Below are 19,195 nucleotides of genomic sequence, written 5' to 3' on the forward strand. Positions count from 1 at the left end.
GCGTTCCTTGGCTCACAGATGCGTCACTCTAATCTCTGCCTCTGTCGTCACATGGCATTCCTTCTGTCTTTCTCTGTCATCTTCTTATAAAAGGACACCAGTCATATTGGACTAGGGCCCACCCTAATTGACTATGACTTCATCTTAATTTGATTGCATCTGCAAAGACCTTTATTTCCAAGTAAGGTCACCTTCGCAGGTACCTAGGGTAGGACTTGGACATGTCTTTTTAAGGGACAGCATTCAACCCACAACACTGTCTGACTAGAGTGAGACCACAGGGCCCGGCAGCCGTGAGGACCCTGGGGGTCTTCCCTGTGAAGCTGGACAGGGCTTCCCCAGACCTGGACTAAACTGTCCTAATGGTTGTGTTTTGCAGGGTGTTCAGACTTACATCTCCTGGATATGTTGACCCCAACTGAGAGGAAGCGACAGGGATACATCCACGAGCTCATTGTCACGGAGGAGAACTACGTGAATGACCTGCAGCTGGTCACAGAGGTGAGGGCCACTGCGGGTGCCCAGGTTGGGGAGTGGGGACAGGGCCCTGGCAGAGGGTGGGGTGGGGGAGGCTGTCAAGGAGGCCTGTGTCTGGATTCCCAGTGTGAGAAGCTTTCTGATGCATGGGACCATCTAGACGGTAAATCACATAGGAGAGTCTTACCCAAGAGAAGATGGTGATATTCTCATCCATGGCCAACTCTGTGTCCAGGGATCTCTGCAGACGAAGGACAGATGATCCCATGAGGGGTGCACAGAAACAGACATGCGGGCTGTGCAGTGGGAGTCGGGCTCCACTCAGAGAACTTGCTGCTCGGCCACCAACTAGTTGATGCTGCAGAGGAAGTGCCATCACCTCCCTGGTCCTCAGGGGCGGCAGCATCTGAAAATGGCAGCCCCCTGGCTGATATCTTGATTATTCCTCGTGCTACGTATCACCCCCTCCCTCCAGAAAAATCTATTGCAGAGAATGAAGATGTTTCCTCCTGGGGTCCTGTGTGCCCTCCGTCCTAGATGATGCCTCGTTTTGTCTCTCCTTCCAGGGAGCTGTTGAAGGGCCTTGGGCACCTGGTCCAGAGGATGGGGAGATGCAGAGTTGGGAACCCTTGCTTTTCAGGAAGCATTTGGTCCACACATATGGGAGGCTGTCATATTAGGAAACCGGGGGTTGCAGAGCTGGACGTCAGAGTCACCCAACAGTTTACAAAGTACTGTGATAAGTTTGGGACCCCTCCCACCCACAGCAGGTGTGAAACCACCTCCTCTGATTGTCTTCACAACCGGGAGAGACATGGCTCGGGGACCCAGTGTTGCATGAGTACAGGAGGCAGGGTGGGCTGACAGCCCCCAAGGCCACCATTAACACTTAGGAAGCATTGGTGCAAAACAGTGCCCCTTTCTCAAGACACATGACTGTCACTAAAGATACAGTCTCGGGTGTCTAGGATATGAGTGTCACCCCCTTCGATGTGGCACCTTGTACAGTGGCCAGGTGTGTGCCAGGATCAACATCAGCTACGGACTCATGAGACAAGGGCTCCCAGGGATCGGCCTCGGTCCAGCCAGTTTATTTTAAAGACAGGCTGTCCCCATCCCTAAGGAACCTTCCAAAGAACGCCTGGCCTCCAATGGCAGATGCGGCCTCTTTCTAGGCAGGGGCTCACCATGTGGGGCTCAGCTGAGATCTGTGATTTACTGCGAGTTGTTCCACCACCCAGAGATCAGGGGGGCTCCTTTATTTCCTGGAGTCCAGGAGAGGAGCCACGCCCACCCCTGAACTGGGCGTGCTCGTGCTGGCTCTGTCCCAGGCCCAGCCCAGGCTCAGGGCAGAGCAGTGGAGTCTGTTGCCCCAAGGCTGCTAGTTGGAGGCCCAGGTGCCTGGGCTGCTCCCCTGGAATTCCCAAGACTTGTCTGTGCAGCTGGGGGCAGGGATGCGGGAGCCACCCCCACCTCGTACCTCTCTCAGCCCCCCATTTCTCCACTGTGCCCCTTTCCTCACTGTGGCAGGTGAGAGCCTGAGTGCTTTTGTCCAGTTCCACCGCTGAATCCTGGTGGAGTTGAGGTCTGTCCTCCAGAATTTAGTGGGACTCCTGGTGAAACAGTGTGGACCTGATGGAACCCCCCCCAACAACGTCCCCAGGCAGAGGGGGGACCACCTGCTTCAAAACTCTGCAGCTCCTGGGCCTCCCAGCAAAGCTGCAGATGCCTTGGTCCCTCCCATCGCTCTGAACAGATCAGTGTGTGCGTGTGTTTGAGTTTCAAGCTAACTGTTTGCTTTCTGAACTGCTTCGTTTTCTGCATCTGTAGATCTTTCAGAAACCCCTGATGGAGTCTGAGCTGCTGACAGAAAAAGAGGGTGCTATGATTTTTGTTAACTGGAAGGAGCTGATTATGTGTAATATCAAACTACTGAAGTAAGCCTCTCCTTGCTAATCCCCCGCCTCGCCTGCCCGCCGCCCTTACACACTAGCTCCTGCGTGGTCCTCCGTGTGCCCCTCTCTGCATGCGCCCTGTGTTCCTTCCTGCCGTTCTCCCTCATTTCCACTTACGAGCACCATCACTCTTTTTCACCCTGATGCTTTCTTTCTTGGAAATGCACCCCAAATTTTTCACTGAGGAGAATAAATTGCTCAGCATCCCAGTTCATGCTTTTACTGTGGTTCTAGAATGAACAGAGCTAGGCAGATCCTGGCTCTGGATCACTGGCCAGCTCCATCCGGGGTGGGGACAGCCCCCTCCTCAGCCCCCAGCGCCTTCCCTCAGACTCAGGTTCCACTGGGGGATTACTGAGACTTTCTTGACTCCTGAAGACTGAAAACAGTGGAGCTGTTCACACCCACGGTCAGTGGCAGTTCTCAGGATCCTCCCCTGAGAAGCTGGCCTGGAGCAGTAGATATTTTATGCCTTTTTAAGTTTTCTGAGGCAGCTGATGGGCCAGGAGTCAAGAGACCTGGGTTTGGGGCCCAATTCACTGCCCATCCTGTTTCCCCACCTGTAAAATGAAGGGATTGGACTACATCCTCACAAAGGCCTTTCCAGTTCTTAAAAACAAAAGAGCAAACAAACAAACAAAAAAAACCCCCAAAATAAAACCCCTTCAATTCCATGTCCAGCAGGCCCTCAGTATCACATCTCTTGCTAGAGATGAAGTCCATGGTGATACTGGGAGCTGGGGAAGCTCAGGCCCAGTGAACTTGCGTCCATCCCTCATCTCTGGATCCATGTAACTGGGAAGCAGTTATTTCCTAAATGTGGTCCCTGCGTTTTTATAAAGCAATTTCAGGTCCTCACTTTCCGGAGTGTGTTTGGGAGTGGAGGAAGGGATGGAGAGAGAGGTTCAGAGCAATGGATGAGAAGAAAAAATATAATGTCTTCTCTCTGTGTGTTCTAGAAGGCAAGTACTCAAAGATGACCCCAGTGAGGGTGTGTAGAGAAGGTATTTCTGTTATTCACCCTGGGGTGAAGCGATCACCCCACTCTTGCCGTGGGGAGAGGCTGTCTTGTCCTGGGGGCTATTGGGTTAGTTAAGCCTGAACCTACAAGTACTAAACCTAAAGTGTTGGAGAAACTTGTTTTAAAACAAACGCAAAGCTTTTCTGTTCAAAATATCCCTGCAAGTAAAAACTGCTCTCCTTGGGCGTCTACGTGGGGCGTGGGGAGGCGGGAGATGTCTGATGTCCCTGAGCGCCCCGCCCAGCCCCGCGCTGTGAGGACTGGCCGGAGGTAAACTGCGCTGCTGGCTCCCTGTACCTTTCCGTTGTCTTCGCACTCTTAACCCTCCCTGCTGCTCCTGTCCGGGAAGCAGAAGCTCCTTTCTTGAGCTCTGTCGGGGCCAGGCCTGCGTGCCCCTTCCTCCCATTAGCTCTGATGTAATCCACGGCCCTGGAAGTAGGAATTGAGAGCGCATTTGCAGCTACGGAAACAAGGCTCAGAGAAATTGAGTGACTTGTCTAAAGTAACAAAGAAAGTGATCGGAGCCCCGGGCTGCTCTGTGGCTGATGCCCAGGGTCCCGCTAGGGGTTCCGCCCTGTTCTGCTCCCCCCACTATCCCCAATGGAAAGAAGGTGGCAGACGTCTCAAGTTTCTATCCGGGCTCCAGTGCCTTCTAACTTGTTTTGGGCAGTTACCTTGGGCAGATAACTCTCTAGCCCTTTGTTTTAGAACCTGTAAAATGGCCGTCATGGCACCTGCCTTGTCTAGCGTGCAGGGTCATTCGGAGCTGTAAGGAGATCAGGTGTACAGCGGGCAGCTGTCAATCACAAAGGACACGGGCACCGCCCCTCTCCCATCATAGGGTCCTAGTGCTCCGCCCCTTCGATCTGATTGGTTAGTTTGGCTGATCTTTTCATCTGCCAGATAAAATATGTAGTTGGGGCCTTCTGGGGACTAGATTTCTTTATTCCTTTCTTTTCTTTATTCCTTTCTTTTCTTTATTCCTTTCTTTCTTTCTTTCTTTCTTTCTTTCTTTCTTTCTTTCTTTCTTTCTTTCTTCCTTCCTTCCTTCCTTCCTTCCTTCCTCCTTCCTTCCTTCCTTCCTTCCTTTCTTTCTTTCTTTCTTTCTTTCTTTCTTTCTTTCTTTCTTTCTTTCTTTCTTTCTTTCTTTCTTTCTTTCTTTCTTTCTTTCTTTCTTTCTTTCTTTCTTTCTTTCTTTCTTCTTTTTCTTTTCAACATATTATGAAAATTTTCAACCAGAAAATTTTTCTTTCCAGAAAAACGGAAAGAATTGTATGGTGAGTGCCCATATTGTAGATTATACAATTTTGCTACATAGGCTCCATTTCTTCGTGCAAAGACTAACCTCAACGACGGGAAGATACAGGGCTCCCGGCATGCTGGAAGAGGGAGGCACTTGTGGAGGGAAAGAATTTAAGGCAGCTCTCCCTGGAAGGCCACAGTGGGCAGCCATACACCTGCCACTCCTGATCCAGGGGCCAGTGACTCCTTGTACTTACAGGGGACACAGGATTTATTAAACAGATAAAAAAGAAATAAATAAAAGAAACATAAAAGGGCACATGAACTTCCTACTAATGCTGTCTCTAGTTGGGGGTTAGAATGGATGGTTGACTCTCTTACCTGGGAGAAGAGAGCTGAGAAACTTGCTTTTAATAAGCAGAGTAGGGCAGAAGGATTTAGGACCTTTTAAAATTAAGAGCTAGGGGCAGCTGTTAGAAGTGATAACAGAAGGAATGCAGAAATGAGACTGGGCCCCGCAAACCCAGGTGCTGGCAGTGGTTTTTTCTTTTCTTTTTAAAATTAAGATCTTTTTCTGCCTCCTTGCTTGAAAAAGAAAAAGAAAAAGAAAAAAAGAAATGAAAAACCTCAAAAAAACAAGAGACCTTTTCTTAAGTATAAACTATCTGCCTTACTTTGTTTTTAACTTAAGAAGAATAGACACAATTTTATTTTAAGCAGAAAAACAAAGAAAAATAAAAAGTAAAAAATATCTTGGGGGGTAAAGTCAGGGTGAGAGAAGGAAGAAAGAAAGGGGCTTTGGCTGGGAGTGGGAAGGGTGAGAGGGAAGGATGGTGAGCCGAGGAATGAAGAGGAAAGACAGCAGAGAGGGAAGAGCAGAGGGGCGGTGGAAACTGGAAGGAGAGAAACTTGCCCGGAGCGAGGATGGGGAGGATCCCAGAGTGGTGGAGGTGGGGCGGGGCGGGGCGTGGAGTCAGACCCCCTGGGTTCCCAGGCTGCCTCTGTCACTGTGTGACTCTGGCCAGGCCACTCGATTTCCTGTGCCTTGGTTTCCCCAACAGTCAATAGGGATAATATATAATACACGTTTAAAAAAAGTGCTTGACACACAGGACACATTCATAAATGCCGGCTCTTGTGACCGTCACCTGATCTGTGGACTTCAGGGGGTTAGGGGCATGTATTCACTCAGCAAACCTTGAGCGCTCTGATGTGTTCATTAGCTGATTGATTATTACCACAGTTCAAGGTCCTAAATCTGTAGACCTTTAATTAGGTTACAAATCAGCTCACCAAAGGGTGGGGCTGTGTCGACAGCAACATAGTCATGTTATCCCTGAACCTAGAGACACCCCGTTTCAACCCATTCAAGCCCAGTCCTCAAAAGCCTCACCTGTGCAGTAAAACATCCCAAAAGCTGAACCTAACAGGCACCTGGTCCATAGCAGGGGCCTGATTTTAGGTCTACCTCCTGGTTGGACCACTCAAGTCTACAGTGTGGACCTCCAGAACCCAGGAACTGGTTTAACTTCCTCATGACAGTGATGATCTGTGTGTGGTCTTTTTTCTTTTCCCTTTTTCTTGTCACCCTATCATTAAAAAAAAAAAAAAAAAGGAGAGAGTGGGTAGTGAAAGTACTTTTATCCTTGCATAGAGATTGTGTTGCTCCTCACTAGAAAATATGGAATGATGGAATTTCCTCCTGTTTCCATCCATAGCAAGTTTGTAACATGGTTATTCAGAGCTCTCGTTCCCCAGAATTGGTGGCAGCAACACCCTTGAGCAAATTTCTACAAAGGAGATGTTTTACACTGGCCCCTGCAGTGGGCAGTGGCCACCTGGCCGTCCTGGGGGTACCAGGTACCATTCTGCACACCCCAAGTATGCAGTGCTGACAACACCTCTCCCTGCAAGGGCATAGGTGGAATCGCTAATTGTTCAGACCATATAATGTGTTGTCCCTAAAGTTTCTCTCCTTGGCTTGCCTGATCGGTTCCAAAGATCTTTTTCTTTGACCACAAATGTGGAAGAAAGAAAATAAAGTGATCTGAAGTTTTTAGAGCCTAATACTAAGATTGCAGAGTTTCCTTAGAATTATTTAACCCTACCCATGACCATGAAGGCAGCCAAAAGGATTCACAGTGACATCCTCCCAGCCTTATGTTAAAATCTGTATCATTCCATCCCTTCCTTCCTTCCATCCATCCATCCATCCATCATCTGTAATCACTAGGGTAGGCAGAACACACCCACAGCCTCATAGGTTGTCATCCTGCCCTCATAGTACATTGCTATCCCTTCTTGGCTTCCAGGATATAAATTGTTTGGATCCATGGACCTATTATCATATGAATAGACCTCTCTCTTCAGAACTCCTCTTAATCCAGTCCATTTCAAATTAGCCACAGCCAGGAAGCAGTGAACGGCATGGAGGGTTCAGACAATCATTTATACCTGGCTTTCGTGAACACAAAGGAATTATTTTCCTGTGGCAGTTGATTTACCCTCTTAATTATATTTTGTTTAGTCTGAAAATGAGCCTGCATGGCCCCTGGCAACAGCGGCTTCCCTTGGGCAGCACTGGCCCTGGAAACAGATTCAGTGCTGGGGTCCTACCAACCTGGATGGTTACTCCATAAAGCAAGACAGCCACACAGGAGCCCTGTCTGAGTTATTTAAAAAAGGAGCCCATATTTTTCCAGAAAAAAGAAGAAAAATTGTTTTTTATGCTGACTTGTTCAGCAGAGTTTTTGTTTTGTTTTGTTTTTCTAAGTTTTTCTTTCTAAGAGCCAGCAAACAGCCATCAGGTCAAAGAAAGATGCCCCAGTGAGACCTCTCTGTAGCGCTAGACTCATCGCTTGTTCTGTTCCTTGTCGCCCACATAGACCCTGTAGTGGCCCCTGGGTTTGTGCCCCTCACACACATTCTGTTTCTGTCCCACCTGGAAGTGCTCCGTGTCACTGTCGGAGAGCGCGAAGGCGGGGGGGCTCACTTCTCGTGTTTCCGCGCAGAGCGCTGAGAGTGCGCAAGAAGATGTCCGGGGAGAGGATGCCGGTGAAGATGATCGGGGACATCCTGACAGCGCAGCTGCCGCACATGCAGCCCTACATCCGCTTCTGCAGCTGCCAGCTCAACGGGGCTGCCCTGATCCAGCAGAAGACAGACGAGGCCCCGGACTTCAAGGAGTTTGTCAAAGTAAGGAGCCCAGGCTGAGCCGAGTCCCTGCGAGGGGCTGGCTCGCACATCTGCAGTACGTTTCTGCTGCAGGCCAACAAGGGCCGAGATCTTCGCTGAAAAACGGGAGGCTGGCCCTCACTGGCGAGTGTGGCTGAGACCAAGGGGGTGGGCTTGGAGAGGAGGGGCCAGCCGTGGCCTGGAAGCTCTGATCCATTGTCCAGGTGTGGAGTGGTGTTATTTGGATACTGGTTTAAATCCTCCACCTCATTTGTCAGGCTCAGGAGGGCTGGTGGGTCTCAGGTTTCCTATTGTGTTTAATCCAAGCATCCTCACTTCCTTTGCTGGTCTCTGCCCGTCACCTGCAAAGGAAACAGTCAATGTAGCAGCAATATTGATGGACCCTTGGTTTTTCTCTAAGTTGGTTCTTTCTGATGGGCTCAAACTCTGGGAAGGCTGTGGGGTTGAGTGTGGGATGCCAGGACCTCTGCCTTGGAGGATAACGAGGGTCTGGAGAGCCATGTGTCCACCAAGGGACATCTGAGGTAGGTGGGCCTCATGTTGCTGGAGTTCCCAGACGCTGAGCCTGCTGCCCTGGGACGTGGCCTTGGCCGGGATGGGCCCTTGCTGGCCGTCATGTCTGTGGAATCATCACTGTGAGCTGAAAGTCCCGTCCCTTCTTGGCCGCAGCATCTCGTGTTTTTTCTTTCTCCCCATTTCTCAATATTAAATGCCTTGATTTTCCATCCAATGAATGGGGCATCTGAAGTCATTCTAAGGGGAGAAATCTGGCTGAGAAGTAGGCCTAGGGTGGGCTGGAGACTGGAGAGCTGGGCTACTGGGTGCCACAGGCCACCCGGGATTCCAGCCAAGGGCTGGGTCCTCCCTGGGTGCAGGCAGGATGAGTTCATCCCTGGATGCACTTGAACTTCAGGGAGATGCTGACCCCAGCCCAGGGAGGGGCCTTGTTGCCCCTCCCCTGCTCGCCCCTCCCCTCATTACCTCTCCCTGCCTCGTCCCTGCGGGACTCTGACCTGCTTTTGCCAGCTGCGAAATGTTCCTGGAATAATGGTGTCCATAGCTGGAGCCGGTTCAGGCGCGGACAGGCCCCAGGGCTTGGGGCCCAGGTCATGGCATTAAACCCGTTCCTAAGGAGTTAAACCTGACTGTCACCATATAACCCCTGTGACTTGTAGCCGGGGTCACCTTCTTGGGGTAGAAGGGCTCTTGCCCTCCAGTGAGGATGACAAAAGTGGCGGAAAGAAAGAGAGAGGGAGTCCAGGGTGGAGACAAACACATGGCCCTCACGTCTCAGCTTTGCTGTCCCTGCCCTGCCTGGGGCTCCCTCCGGCATATGCAGACTTTGCTCGAAACAGACAGTGACATTCGACCCTTCCAGCATCTCTGAGACTCATGGGGAATTTTTATTCTGACCCTATAGTCTTGTGACTCCTTGTTCCTGGGACTGCTGTAAAGTTTCGGCAGATATCCAGAGGAAAGATTTTCTGTGCACCTAGAATCTCATTTCTGGAAGTAAGGAAGCACGTGTCCTGGGAGCAGGGGTTAATCCTGTGGCTGAGTCACATCCGCGGGCAGCTCCCACCCTCCATCTGGAGCGAGCTTCCTCCTGGCCCAGGATAGCGGTCCAGCCCTTCCAGCTCCAGGCTCCTCAGTTGTTGTCCAGATAAATGACGTGATGATGTGACGGGTGGGAGCCCCTAAATAACGTTGTTGCTGAATGGATTTTGCAAATGTCTTAACTACACTAAACAAAACAAAACACACTGTCCTTTCAGAGACTGGCCATGGACCCTCGCTGTAAGGGGATGCCACTCTCTAGTTTTATACTGAAGCCTATGCAACGGGTAACAAGATACCCACTGATCATTAAAAATGTAAGTACCTGTCTTGCCTTTTCAAGCAGAGAAATGCTTTCTCAGCAGGTCAGGGATCCCGGGTCATGGGCAGGCTCCCCCACCAACACACCTGGTGTCTGTTGTGTAGAAATCATATACCAACAGGCTGTGGGAGGCATCTGCTTGCTAACTCAGAAAGAAAAGCTGGTTTATCATGAAAAGAGTTAGTGACACACAGCCTTCAGCTGTGTGACCAAGCGGCTTCCACTGTATAGGCTGGACCATGAGAGCTCAGTTCTTTTCCTAATACAGGTGTAGTGTCTTCTAAAATTTTTTAATTTTATTTTTTTGGAGGGGAGTAATTAGGTTTTTAAAAATTTATTTATAATGGAGGTACTGCGGATTGAACCCCAGACCTTGTGCATGCTGAGCACGCACTCTACCACTGAGCTATATGCTCCCCTCTCAGGGGTAGTGTCTTTATGCCTTGGGTTTCCTAGAAAGAAAGAGAGAAAGGAATATAATTTCCACCACCCACCTTCAGAAAGCCATTGTGAGATACTCTCTGTTGATATTAGATTGCTATTCTCCTGTCTCTTCAAGAAAGCCAACATCAAAGGAAAAGAAAAAAAATGTGCCCACCTATAAAATGAGTGAACAGACTTACACATCTTCTGAGCCCATGATTCTTTAACCACAGGGAGGAGAGCTGTTGGAGAGAGGTTTCAGATCCGCTTCTTTTGAATGGAGAATTTAGAAACGCAGATCTGGACACTGGTGTGCTCACTGCCACGCGGGTGTTGTTGCCTTTGAGGCCTCTCATTGGTAGAGTCAGGAAATACATGTATGTGTATATATTCATACACACATATTTACATATATATGTGTGCAAACATATTTATAATGCCATCAATATATGTATATTATAATATATATTAAAACCCATGAGTTCACACCAATACTTCCTGCTCTAATCTAATACCACAGAATTTCTTCTAGCTTCCCCTCTTTCTATATTTATAATTCTCTTCTCTGCAAGAAGCCTGGCTCTCATCATCCTCCATATATTTACTTATTTGCTGAATGCCCTTATATGTAATACATTTCCCTCCTGTGTAAGCTGCCTCCCCAGTCCAACCCCACATCGACCCCACAGAATACACTGTGGCCACACTGGCTGAGTTAAAGAATTAGTTTTGAAAGATACTTTCAACCTACTGTTTCCTTGTCTCCAACTTGACAATTACTATTCAACTAACTGAACATTTTTCTTTACTTCCCCCAATATTTAACTGCAAATTAAAGTTGGAAACAAGTTTTTAAAATAGATGTTCTAGATCTGGCCAGTGGGGAGGAAAACAAAAACAGGAAAGATTTGAGAGGCATAAATATTAAAAAGGAAAAAACATATTTTCATTATTTGCCAAAACACGATTGCTACCCTCTTTTAGAGAGAGAACCCAAGAGAATGAACTGAAAACTAAGAAGAGAATTTTAGAAGGTGGTCAGTTATAAGATAGATATGGAAAATTGTAAAAGTACTAAGACTAAATTTTTTTTTTTATAATACTGAAGTGGGGCAATTCTTAGCATGGCCCCAAAGACAGAACTTGAAAGAATTTGGAGTTGTAGCAACTTGAAAAAAAAACTTATTCTGGGAACAACCTAGGTGTTCATTAAGGAGAGTAGTTAAAGTGGTGAATCTGTATATGAAAGAGACTTTTATTTATTAGCTGGAATTACATCTAGGAAGTGCTATTAAATTAAAAAAAAAAACTTTTCACTAGCAATCCTACAGTATGGTCCATTTTGTAAAACTGAGGAGAAACTCTATGTCACTATTAAATATATGTGGAGCATCGAAAGGGAAACAAATGGTTGCCCTTAGGTCTGGGCACGGTTACCTCTGGGGCAGGAGAGTGAAGGGGAGAGAGCAAAATTGTTCTCTATACTTCTGCATATCAAGAATATGTTAATATTATTTGCATAAACAGTTTTCTTAAAAATTCTGTGTAACAAAAATAGAATAAACAACATTAAAAGACAAATGACAGGTATAAACTGAGTAAACATATTTTAACTGTATGTAAGTAGATACTGAAATATACATCTATCTATCTATACATGTAAAGCACTATTACAACTTGAAAAGAAAAAGACAAATACCTTAATAGAAAAATAGGTAAAACATATAACCAGACATTTTTGAGAGGTGTGTAGAGTAGCAGTAAAAAATGTGTTGTCAGGAACCAGGCTGCTTGAGTTTGAATCTCAGGAGCACTACTGTGTGCCCTTGGGCAAATTACTTAACCTCTCTGGGCCTCAGTTTCCTCATCTGTAAAATAAGGACACTAATAGTACCTACTGCATAGTGTTGTGGGAAATTAACTGAATTAATAAGTGTAAAATGTCTGGCTCGTACTAAGCAGTATATCAATGTTAACTTTATCATTTAGTGTGCTTGTGTTCTAAATGTACACAAAATTTAAATTCACTGATAATAAAAGAAATGCATAACAAAACAAGAAAATACCTTTGGCTTTTGGCTTGCCAGATAGGCATATATTGAAAAGATTGTGAGTCCCCAGTGTTGACAAGGTTGCTGGTGAAAACTAAACTGGTTCAGCCTTTGGGAGGGAGGGTGATGTATACATCAAATTCCACATTCTCTTTGGTTCGGCACTTCCATCTCTAGGAATTTATCCTAAATCAGAGGAATATTGAAGTGTTGGAAACATGAAGTTTTGTAGGAAGGGAACTGTTTAAATGCATTGTGGTTTATCCTTAGAATGACATAGTATAGAATCCTTAAAAATGATGATCTAGATCCATATGAACTGCACATCAAATGATGTGCTATAACTGCTACTAAGCGGGGAGGAAGCAACGTACAAAACGGTACAGTGTAGTACGGCAGTATGATCCAATTTTTATTTTTTAAAATCTATATGTATTTATATTCAGGCAGAGTGCATTAATGAATATGTAGACAGAGGTTATTTCCAGATGGGGAAACTGTGGGTGGCTTTTTAGGTTCTTTAATGACTTTCTGAATTTTCTAAATTTTGTACATTGTACAGTAGTACTCTTATAATGAGAAAAGCAATAAACCTATTTTCATTTTGAAACAAAAGAAAATAAATGAATTCACACCATTCAGCTGGGTGGGCTCCTGGTCTAGAACAGTGGTCCTCAGACTTGGGGAGCTCTAGAAAATTCTGATACCTGAGTCCCACCCCTGGGGATCCTGATATGGTCAGAGTTGAGGCATTAGGGTTTTTCAGAGGGATTCTAATGTTCAGCCAGGATCAACACAGAGTTGGGGCTGTTGCTTGGAGATGATTGGTGGACGCACCAGACCCAGATTGGGCGTTCTCCTCAAATTGGGTGCTTACTTAGGCCTTTAAACCAAAGTGTACCTTTAGGATAAGGTATTATCCAGGCTAAGGCCCACTTGAGTTATTTGTATGTGGACAAGATGTGGGCAAGTACACCCTCAACACCCTCCTGGTCCACTCCAAAGGTGGCTGAGGGTCATTCTTTATTCTTAGGGTCTTTCCTCATGATGCTTGTTTTTGGTGTCCTCAAAGTCCTTTGAGAATCTGATGGTAATTGCTGTCACTTACTGAGCACCTTCAAAGGGCCAGGTACTTTGCAAAGTTCTTCCCTTGTATCAAACCATTTAGTCCTCCAAAGCACCTTGTAAAGAAGGTGCTATTAGTATCCCCATTTTTCATTTGAGGAAATTGAGGCTCAGAACGTTTATGTGAGTGACCCATATCACAGCTGGTCAGTGGCAGAGTAGGAACTTAAACCCAGGAGGTCTTTCTCCAGAACTGGCTATCTTAATCATTAGCTTGGAATGATTTATCCAGAAAAATGCATCTTTGAGCAGATGCACCCATTAGCATGCAGTTCCAGAGGTGCACAGATGCCTGCAGCTGTGCATGGATCCAGGAAAGAGCCATTCTATACGGAGAAATCCACTCAGGATGTGTTATTGCCCTTGCTGCAGCCATGGCCCTCCTCATACCCCAAACATAGATCATGTGGCAGTCCCTGCTCCCCAAGGTTCCCCTGCCAGCAAGGAGCGGCCATCTTTCTTCATGTCATTGCTGAGGTGGGTGCTTAGAGCTGCAGTTGCTCATGTGGGTGCTGTTCAGGAAAGGTCTGTGTCTGCTTCTGCTCAGTCTGGCCCTCCAGGACAAGCCCACCCACACTGCCTAAGGCTGCTGTCTTCTGTTCTCTGATGTAGATCCTGGAAAACACTCCCGAAAACCACCCGGACCACAGCCACTTGAAGCACGCCCTGGAGAAGGCGGAGGAGCTGTGCTCCCAGGTGAACGAAGGGGTGCGGGAGAAGGAGAACTCGGACCGGCTGGAGTGGATCCAGGCCCACGTGCAGTGTGAAGGCTTGTCTGAGGTAGTGCCTTAGGGTGGGACCTGGGCCTCTCCCACCAGCTTGGCAGCCAGTCTGAAGGAGGATGAGAAAAATCATGAATTGTCTTTCTCTCCTCCAGCCTCCAGTTTGCTGATTCTGTCTTCAGCTGCTTCTAATCCATTTTATCCGTATACTGAGTTTTTAAATTTCAATTATTTTCTTTTCCGTTTCTAGCAGTTCTATTTATATTCTCTAATCTGCTGGTTTCTTTCTTGTCTTTTTCCTTGCACAAAAGGCCATGCTTCTCATTTATTTCCTAACACATGTTAAACATAGTCCTGCCTATTTCAGATCTGATCATTCCAATAGCTAAAGTTATGGGTTTCACTATTTGGTCTGTTGCTACTATTGGCTCTCACCACACATATCTGTTTCTCCAGATGTACTTTGATTTTTGATCGTATACTTTGATTTTTGACTGTGAGCTGTTTCTCTGTATGTACTTTGATTTTTTGATTGTGATAAAGTCCTTGGAACTTTATCTGTGAGATCTTTGAGGTCTGAAGTTGTATTCCCCCTGCAAGCGTTGCTACCAGGATCACCCTAAGTTAAATATAGATCACACTGGTGTGAATTATGACTGTAAACTTACATGAGAGCTACATTGTGGTTTCAAATTCTCAGGGGCATTTTTTTCCCCCTCCACTTATACCAAGTTCAAAAGCAAGCAAGTTTTTGGGCTAATCCTTTCTGCGCTGAGTTACATGTCATTCTTCCTCTAGGGTCCAGCTCTTTGAAATCTCCTGTTATGTCCCTCCCCTCGCTTGGGCTCTGGGTATATCTCCTGTCTCCTGCACCCCACATAGCCTTTAAAATGGAAGCTTAAAGTCACCAGATTTAAGGAAGGGCTGTGTATCATTCTGAGGAGCAGTAACTTGATCCTAAAGACAGTGGACCTGAACAGCTCCTGAGTCTGGCAGGCTGAAATGCCACCACGCACTTTTAAAGGGGCCCTTCTCTGAGCCTCACAGCTGCAGTCACAGGACTTAGTGAGGCCTGGATCTTCATCTTAAAACATTCAGGATAAAGTAAAGTCTTGTCATTTGCTTTTTTGTGGCTTATATATACTGTTTGAAATAGACTGTTTTCTTTCGTTAGTGATGGTCTTTCCTGGCTTTTGTCCACCAACTTTTGTTTTGTCTGTACAGTTAGGGTTCACCACCGTGGAAAGGGGGCATGTTGATTTTTGTTCCCTGGCCCAGATCTAGACACACCAGTGATAAAGTTTCAAGTAGATGCTGTCTTAGGCATTCTTGTTTCAAGATAGAGAACTGCAAATACTGTTGCCAATTCATATGGGTTCAGTGTTAGCCTGGCCAGCTGGAGGCCCTAATCTTTGAGTGTGTATGAACCGTATCACCTCTGTGTCATCCAAGTGAATCACTGGATTCATTGCCCCCCAGTGGCTTGAACTCTCTCTTGGCAAGTAAAAAGGGCTAGATTGATCTCCAGGCTTCTGTTCAGAGGGCCAAGGGGTGAAGAGTACCCTTTGGAGGCTCCTGTTGGAGTGTAACACTCCGTCTTTGGGGATCCCCCAGAGCCTCACTGGGAGGTTAGGGACCCTCGTCCCTCCTTGTACCTGAGAGTGGAGTGGACTGGCCACTCTTCCTTGATGCCTATAGGTCTCTGTTCACAGGGGCGCCACTGATTCTTTCTCTCATATTGGAGGCAGACAGGTGGCCACCAGCATCTCTTGGAGGATGTGTGTTCTCCTCTTCATTAAGACTCTCCTCAGTGAGGTCTGTAGGGTTCATAGCTCTGGAGAGAGCTTCAGCCTTGAGGGCTGCTGGGTGGCACATACCCCTGGGGCCCAAGTGTGGGCCAACAGAGACCCTGAGGGTCTGACTCCTGCCTGGATCATATCACTTCCTGGGGACAGCTGTGGCCTTCCCCTCCCTCAGTCTTTCCCCTGCTATCCAAAAAGGAGGGCCTTAGTGGGGACATATCTTCCACAGTCTCCTTCTGCCCATTTAAACCTGCTCACAGAAAATAACAGAGTCCAGCAGAATGATAGAGCATGAGATGATAGAGTCCAGTGGGATGATAGAGCATGAGTTATAGAGCCTAGTGGGATGATAGAGCATGAGATGATAGAGCCCAGGAGGGATGACAGAGCTGTGCTTAAGGACTTAAAGCCATCCCCAAGGTTTGGGAAGTGGCAGGAAGAGAGCTGAGCTCTTCATGTTTTCGGAACCAGTGAGTTGGGTGAGATTTAATGTACACCAAACACAGTGTCTGCTCTGCTTGGCTCTGAGGCATCAGCCAGCACCTTGAGTTTTGAGGTCCACCCATGCGGTGGGGGCCTGGACTCCAGCTGTGCCTTGGGAAGCAGCATTTGTCCTGTGGAATTGTTCAGCTACAGCTGCTGCTTCCAGAGCCACACAGGACTGTTTGAGCCTGTGCAGGGCCATCACTGAAGCTGGTTCACGTCCCTTCTGGTGGACCGCCCTGCACACAGCACATACTCATCAAGGTGGGAGTGTTTTCTTCCTGCTGCCCAGTTTCCCCCGTAAATAAAATGGAGAAAAGCCCCAATCACCCTGAGACACTAGCAGACCTCAAGAAAAAGCATTAGGAATTACAACTAAGATTCATCTTGACACATGGAATCTCTAGAACCACACCTTTGACTCCTTGGCTCCAAAAGTCACTGCCTGAAGTCTTCAAAGCAGTCCTTGATTTGAGTCTAAGATACGGACTCACTGGGGCCTGGTCTCAGATTCTGCTGGAGCTCATGCTTTCAGATGCAGACAAACAAAATAAAAAAAACAAAAAATGACCTCACTTCATCATGTTTTCTTTGGGTTTTGCTTTCCTTTCTCAGCAACTTGTGTTCAATTCAGTGACCAACTGCTTGGGGCCACGCAAGTTTCTGCACAGCGGGAAGCTCTATAAGGCCAAGAGCAACAAGGAGCTGTACGGCTTCCTCTTCAACGACTTCCTCCTGCTGACCCAAATCATAAAGCCCCTGGGCTCTTCCGGCACCGACAAAGTCTTCAGCCCCAAATCAAACCTGCAGTATAAAATGTACAAAACAGTAAGTTTGATTCTAGATCGTGATCTCAGGGTTGATTCTGGGGAGGAGGAGAAAATTTCCAAAAGGAATCAGAGTTTTAGCAGGGCTTGAGGGCTCTGGCCTAGAGGAGGTGCAGGGAGTGAGCGAGGATTTAGGGTGACCGTAGCAGCACGGTCCCAGCAGTATCAGAGAAGGAACGACACTCAATGTGATGGACGAAACATCTATGAGCTGGCTGCCAAGTGGCTGCGGTGGGTTCCCCAGTTGTGACGAAGGCACGCCCTGCCCTGGTGGGGGTCATGGTCTAGTGTACAGATGAGGCCGGCGTGGGAAAGCTTGAAGCTAGAACTCAAGCACCCACCTCCCAAGCATCCCTGGGTCCCCCTCCAAACTTCCCAGGAACGTCTGAGCACCTCGCCTTTTTCAGCAAAAGCCAATCTAAACAATCAGTGTGTGGAGAATTTTCCTTAGCTGCTTGTTTGGTCTGCTTCTACATGCATGGCTGTGTTTGTGTGTCTTCATGCCACGGGATATTGTTTTTCTAAACTTGTCTCTGTGGGGGTGTTTTTACAGAAGAATTTTCTCTGAAGCAGCAGTTAGCCTTATTTTGGGAAAAAGAACAATGTACTTACATAGATTGTCACTAGCAAATTTGTATGAATGTCTTTGGAGGGTACTGCTTGGAGGTAAATTTGATGGAGACTGCTGATTAGAACGTACAACGGGAAAAACAGACCCATCCATTCTTATTCTGGGGGACTTTAAGAATACCTGTAAAATGGAGGGGGAAAATCCATGTTTGTAATTTGTAATATCTGAAAGTCAATATTAACACAAAATCATTAATTGGGTATAGTTTACTGAACCCTCTACCCTAGGCACACACACACAGACACACACACACACAGACACACACCCTCACCCTCAGTCTACTTGACTGAAACACGTGCACATAAGCACACACACACACTCATAGTTTACTAGGACACACAGCCCCCGCCCTCTGCCCTAGTCTGGTTTTATAATGTCTGCGCATTATTTTTCAGCCTATTTTCCTGAATGAAGTTCTAGTAAAGTTACCTACTGACCCTTCAGGGGACGAACCCATCTTCCACATTTCCCACATCGACCGAGTCTACACCCTCCGAGCAGAAAGCATAAACGAAAGGTAAGACCTGTCCCCTCCCCAGCACTGGGCGCCCGGATTCCACCAGGTGTAGGACACACATGGGACATTTAATCAATCGGAAGGTCCCAACATTCCCCGGGTTGCAGTACCGCTCCCTCTGGCTGGAGGTGGGGGTGGGAAGGTCTTAATACTTTTTTCTAGAGCCTCCCAAAAAGTTCAACCCATGGCGTGAAGTTTTTAAAGTAAAATGAATTGGAACGAATTTTGCTTGAGATTTTTTTTTTATGAGGGGGAGGTAATTAGGTTTATTTATTTATTTATATTTGGAGGAGATACTGGGGATTGAACCCAGGGACTTACGCATGCTAACATGCGCTCTGTCATTTGAGATATACCCTCCCGCCTTGAGAATTTTTAAAAAAGAAATTTTCAGCGTTCTTTGAGATAAATGAGCATCTCACGTTTCCCAAAGTTTCCCAGGTGGCAGAAACCAGTAGGAAAGCGACTTGGGGGTTACTTAATAGGACCATCCGAACCTGACCCCCTCCTCAGTGGGCCCACTTGGACAGGCATTCTGACTCCTAGAACTGGGGGCATTTTTGCTTCATTCATGCCTTTAAGGCTCTGCCCTGGAGCCAAATCAAATAGACGATTTTCTGAAGGGTGAACTTGACACAAGATCAACAACATTCCAAGAGCATTTGTGCCAAGCGAGAAATTGGCTAAAGTTATCATGCATATGGTTCTCGGAAAAATGAAGGAGAAAACATCGTGCCAAAATGCTTCCCTAGCGTGTGTTTACTCTTTCACGGAAAGTGGTTCCTTATCTGGGACATGGTTTCTCCCCTTGGGTGGTTTAGTAAGAGAGGTCCTTCTGGCCTTAT

The 19,195-nt window shown here is 47.0% G+C and overlaps 1 protein-coding gene across 3 annotated transcripts in view; it reads left to right on the forward strand.

Moving 5' to 3' along the window:
• The window catches only part of ITSN1 (intersectin 1), a 192,368-nt gene that overhangs the window by 158,902 nt on the left and 14,271 nt on the right, over nucleotides 1-19,195 (forward strand). For 2 of the 3 annotated variants that reach the window (XM_031459257.2, XM_031459251.2), the window contains 7 exons: nucleotides 380-501; nucleotides 2,308-2,414; nucleotides 7,707-7,890; nucleotides 9,666-9,764; nucleotides 13,981-14,148; nucleotides 16,991-17,203; nucleotides 18,229-18,350. In XM_031459257.2, coding sequence (XP_031315117.2) covers nucleotides 380-501; nucleotides 2,308-2,414; nucleotides 7,707-7,890; nucleotides 9,666-9,764; nucleotides 13,981-14,148; nucleotides 16,991-17,203; nucleotides 18,229-18,350 — 1,015 coding nt within the window. Of the gene's footprint in view, nucleotides 1-379; nucleotides 502-2,307; nucleotides 2,415-7,706; nucleotides 7,891-9,665; nucleotides 9,765-13,980; nucleotides 14,149-16,990; nucleotides 17,204-18,228; nucleotides 18,351-19,195 lie in introns of those variants that run through there. The other variant, XR_004139034.2, reaches the window with a different exon arrangement.

Source organism: Camelus dromedarius, chromosome 2, assembly GCF_036321535.1.
Source record: "Camelus dromedarius isolate mCamDro1 chromosome 2, mCamDro1.pat, whole genome shotgun sequence".
Classification (NCBI taxonomy): Eukaryota; Metazoa; Chordata; class Mammalia; order Artiodactyla; family Camelidae; genus Camelus; species Camelus dromedarius.